The sequence below is a fragment of the Belonocnema kinseyi genome, chromosome 6 (genome assembly GCF_010883055.1).
Source record: "Belonocnema kinseyi isolate 2016_QV_RU_SX_M_011 chromosome 6, B_treatae_v1, whole genome shotgun sequence".
Lineage (NCBI taxonomy): Eukaryota > Metazoa > Arthropoda > Insecta > Hymenoptera > Cynipidae > Belonocnema > Belonocnema kinseyi.
This window is the reverse complement of record NC_046662.1, coordinates 94,433,264-94,438,501: the sequence shown is the minus strand read 5'-3', so window position 1 is coordinate 94,438,501 and position 5,238 is coordinate 94,433,264. Positions and strand designations below refer to the sequence as shown.

The window sequence follows — 5,238 nt, the reverse complement described above, 5'->3', positions numbered from 1 at the left end:
AATATCAACTATGTATTACATTTTTCGTTGAAAATTCTTTTATTTTGAAAATTCAACTCCTTGGTTGGAAGTTGAATTTCTTTCTAAAAAGTTTAATTTATTATCTTTGTAATTAATTCAGTAACTGAAAATTTAAGTATTTTGTTGAAAATTTAACTGGTTAGTTGAAGATTAACTTTCTTGTTAAAAATTTATATTCTCGAGTTGAAAATTCAACTGTTATGCAGAAATGTATTTATTTTTTTGCTTGAAAATTCAACATTTTTGTAGAAAATTAGGTTTTTAAATAGAAAAAAATATATATTAATTAAAAATTAAGCAGATAGACTTTCGACAAATATCACATCCATTCTTCAAACTATTTAGTTTAAAATTGATGTAATTTGTTGAAAATTCGTCTCTTTCGGATGAAAATTAACCTTCTTGATTGAAAATTCAACTATTTGGTTACATATGTACGTATTTTTTGGAAATTCGTATTTTCTGGTAGAAAATTAATTTTCTTGCTTGATGATTAAACTAACAGTTAAAACAACTGTGTACTTTGTTGAGAATTCCTCTTTTTAGATAGAAAATGAATTTTTCTGATTGAAGATTGAGCTATTTGGTTGAAAAATTAACTGTTTTGTAAAAAGCTTATCTTTTCGGTTAAAAATGCAACTGTTTGGTTGAAAATTAATCTGGTTTGGATGAGGATTCAATTATTTTGTTTAAAATTCATTCCTTTTGATTCAATTTAACTGTTTTTAATATAAAATCAAAATCTTTTCTGGGTTAAAATAGCAACCATTACATTTTTCTTAAGAATTAATCTTTTTTTGTTGAAAATGTAACTGCATACTTACAAGTAACCATCATTTCCAGATGCGCACTCAGGGCTTAGTCGTTTATCGCATTGTGTTAGGGACCCCTTAGATCGTAATTTTTTCCCCACGGCATATACATTTTTTTGTAAATTGCAATATTTAGTTTTGGGTCCAAAAATCGCTTAAACCTCATATTGTCTCTATAAAAACTCAATTATTTGGTATTGTTTCTTTTATTAACATTATCCAATATTATCGATAGAAGTCAATACCAATCAGGGAGAAGACTTTCAAGGAAATGAATTATACATATTCTAAAAATCTAAACTCTAGACTCTAGAGTTTCGATTTTTAGAATATCCCATCTAGTCATTTTGTTTTGGAATTACGATACGATACCGATACGAGACAACACTTTCGATATTTTTCCGATACGGCACAAAATCGAGCGATACAAATCCGAGACTGGAAGGGGAGTATCGTATCGGTATCGTCTCAGTATCGAAAAATATCGCTCGGCGGCATCACTAATTTTCAACTATTATTTTCGACTTTTTCTCTTTTTCATGACTTCCATTTTTGTTTTTGATATCACAAAAGATAGCATAGAGTGTACAAAGACATAAGTATGTAAGTATAAGAACAATAATATGGTTTAATTGAGAAAATACCGAAAAAATCGAATTTGAGCAATTTTTCTTCATTTTTGGCTATTCTCATCCATTTTTTTACTGTTGTGCGACGCTTTGATTTTAGAATATGAGCTAATTGATTGGTATTGGCTTCTAACGATAATATTGGATAATGTTAATAAAAGAGACAATACCAAATAATTGAATTTTTATAGAGACAATATGAGGTTTACGCGATTTTTGGCCCCAAAACCGAATATTGCAATTTACAAAAAACTTTTGTATGCCGTGGGGAAAAACTAAATGTGCAGGGTTACTATCTAATCAAAGGTGTTCCCAACACAACGCCATAAACGACTAAGCCCTAAGTGCGCATCTGGAAATGATGGTTCCTTGTTAGTTTAAAGTTTAACTACTTTGTTAATTCATGAGAAACAGTGAGATTTACCCACCTTCCCCATTCACAATCCTCTAACGTTATTTTTGGATTACCCCTAAATAAATTTACGAGAAAAATTTAATCGGCAACAGTTACGTAAGACAGAGGGGTATATTCTGATTCGTTGAGATGGCTGGAATGTTATTTTACCCAATTAGAGAAGACGTTAGAAAATATTTTTCACGGAAAAGTAAACAAAAATAATGGCATTAGCGGCCAATTATGAGAAAATACTGTCTTTCGTGTCATATTTTTCGAAATAGTAGCAAAATAGTCTTATTGCGCAAAAAGTGTCAATAGTATAGTGTTCTAAACCTGATTGAGTTTCTTCAGAAAATGAGATTAGAAATGTTTTTTAACCTCTGATTATATTTTTATATATTATCATATTTCAAAACTTTCAAATCATACGAAAGACCATCATTGACACAGAAATAAGATTTCAAACAATAACTCTTGACTTTTGCTGCAAATTCGTTTGCAGAAAAATCAATATGACAAGGTTAAAAGATGACAAATAACATTTCTTACTCGATTGAACCGCTTGGCCTGAAATATGTGTCCATTCACTCGGTATAGTTTCCTCCATCTTCGAGCACCTCGTCTGTAGATGCTCCCTAGACAAAAAGAAAAACCGTAATTATGAAAAGTGCACTACCAAAATACAAGAGCCGGGGTCTTGAATCACAGACGTCGTCATTAAAATTGATTGGTTAACGCACTCTAACGCAGAGTCAAAAATAATCACCCCTGATTCGAGAGAGAATTACCCCAGGGATTGGATTATTATTGGAGAAAAATAAAAACATATCCATAAAGTTTCTAACATGAAGTTTCTTCGTATTTATCGACCTCTGCACCACTACGAATTTCACGAAATAATGAGCACTGAAGAAATTCGAACATGCTTCACTTCCTTCTACTCGTATATTCTTAGTGAATAAATGTTGGTAAATTCTTGGATTAGTCACTATTTACTACATTTTATTTAGAAGCTCGATCAAAACAAGCCAAATTGACACTTTATGCACAGTACACAAGTTCATTGAACCGCCAAATTTAAAATAATTTATTCAAAAGAAAAAATATTTATAATTTCTAAGGAAAACATTAGAATTTCGGACATCAAACAAATTTAATAATGTTTCACTTTAATTTAGTAAATAGTTGTTAAGGACCTACTTTCAAAATAATAAAATAATTTTGTTCTGGTTTCTGGTGACACTAATTTCATTTTCATGTGCGAGTTTCATGGAGCTCAGCAATCTATAGAGTTTAACGATACGAAGTCTAGTAATCCAGAACGGTAGTGACGAAAGAGAAATTCTACACGCTATACTAAATGTTTGTTGCGCTATTATTTGCAATAAAATAGATATGTATTCGTATAACGCAAATATATTTTGAATAATAATTAAAATATTCAAGTTACTCACTATCTTCACCCTGGCAGGGCATTCCTGGGGCAGCCGGCACATTTGGAAAAACTGTAACATAAAAGAAAGAATTTTTTATAGATTTCAGTGAGAAACATTTAATTAAATTATAGAATGACTAAGTACTTAAATTATTTAGGAAAATTTTGAGTGATGCTGCTTTCACAAATTAAACTCGATTTTGACAATGAAGCTTTGAAGATTCTTTTATAATAACAGACTTCTTGATATTTCAGAAAAAATAAAGTCTTTTTCATAATCAATTTCTTCGAATTTTCACCAAATGTCCTTGACGTTGATGAAAGTATTTGCGCTGGAATTTTAATTCAAGGTGACTCGACTAAAATAGGATAAATTCAATCAAAGTAGATTAACTTCTGTCATAACTGTCTGCAGTTCATTAATTTCATTATGAGTCGAACAACATTAGCTTGAATTCCTAACAGAATTAACTCAACCCAGCAGATATATCTTTTTACATTCTTATCAGAGAAGGTATTAGATTTGTGCAAAATTTGACCCCCCCCCCAACCTTTCTCAAATTTCCACGTTTTGAGACACCCTGATTCCGTAAAACAGAATTTTACGAATGTGTCTGTTTGTAAACACTATAACTCTTGAAAAAATCAATCTATTAGATTGGCCTTTGGTACACTCGTTTAGTGTCCTAAACTAAAGGTCAAGTTCGTTAGCCAGCCATTTTGGATACAAATTAAAAAAGTGGGCACATTTTGAATATTTTTAAGACCATTTTCTTTAATTCAAAAATTCTCTGTACGGTTATTCATAGTATTCAAAAAGTCAAACAATTTATCCTAATTACTTTTTCCATAAAATAAAAAAGCACCAGAGTCAAGAAAATGTCAAGAAAAGAAAAATGTTGCTTTTTGAATGCCCTAGAAGAAGTAAAGGATGATTGAACAAAAATTGTGCATTTAAAAAAGATTTACTTTGTTATTAGGGGCCATCCATATACCACGTGGACATGGGGGGGGGGCATGGGAAAATTCCACGCTTGTCCACGAGGGGGACCGGGGGGTCGGACTAGATTCCACGTGGACACTCGTTCCCCTAAATCTGTGAAAAATATACTGAAATCAGACAACGTATACTCGAGGGTACTCTCGAATTTTTTATATTGTGCTTTGAAGACCAATAATATCTATATTTTCATCCAATACGTCCTCGTGGACATATTAGGAGAGGGGGGTGTTTGTCAAAATTCCAAGGCTGTCCACGAAGGGGGGCGGGGTCAAAAAGTGGTGAAAAATTGTCCACGTGGTATATGAATGGCCCCTCAACCACTTTTTGATAGGATGCGTAGTTTATGCTTTAATCATGAAAAACATCATGAACAGTAAAAAATATCTGCACGCTGCGTGGGCACATTCTTAACACAAGTTTTGTCTTTTAATTTCTTTTTCGTCGCGTGTGGGGTTTCAAAAAATTTAATTTGTTATGTTTTAATGCTATTTTTTACGATGAAAACCAAAAAAAAAGAACAATAAAAAATCATTCATGACAAATTATTTTCACATTCTCATCACAGAAGGTATTAGATTTGTGTAAAATTTGACCTCCCCCCCCCCTTTTTTTAATTAAATGTCCACGTTTTGAGACAATTTATCAGATGAATTTTTTCATAAAACCAGAAATTACCAGAGTTTAAGTATATACAAAATACCAAAAAACAAAAGAAAATGAACCTTTTAAACCAAATAACGGACGATATGAAAAACAGGCAAGAGAAGAAAAAGTTTGATTTCTAAATGTCCTAAAAGATTATTATAACAACTTTTTAAATTTTCTTGAAAAATGAAAAATTCTAATTTTGACAGCACACAAAATAACGGAAAATCCAAAAATTAATTTTTTCATGCAACAATTTCACAGTATTTCAAAGATTCTCAAATATATAAATGCAT

General features: G+C 31.2%; 1 protein-coding gene across 4 annotated transcripts in view; it reads right to left on the bottom strand.

Annotated features, from left to right (window-relative positions):
• LOC117174316 (atypical protein kinase C) overlaps positions 1-5,238 on the bottom strand; it is a 94,932-nt gene that overhangs the window by 15,736 nt on the left and 73,958 nt on the right. For all 4 annotated transcript variants that reach the window (XM_033363321.1, XM_033363319.1, XM_033363318.1 and 1 more), the window contains 2 exons: positions 3,314-3,364; positions 2,409-2,494 (listed from right to left, as the gene is read on the bottom strand). In XM_033363321.1, the coding sequence (XP_033219212.1) occupies positions 2,409-2,494; positions 3,314-3,364 (137 nt within the window). The remainder of the gene's footprint in view (positions 1-2,408; positions 2,495-3,313; positions 3,365-5,238) is intronic.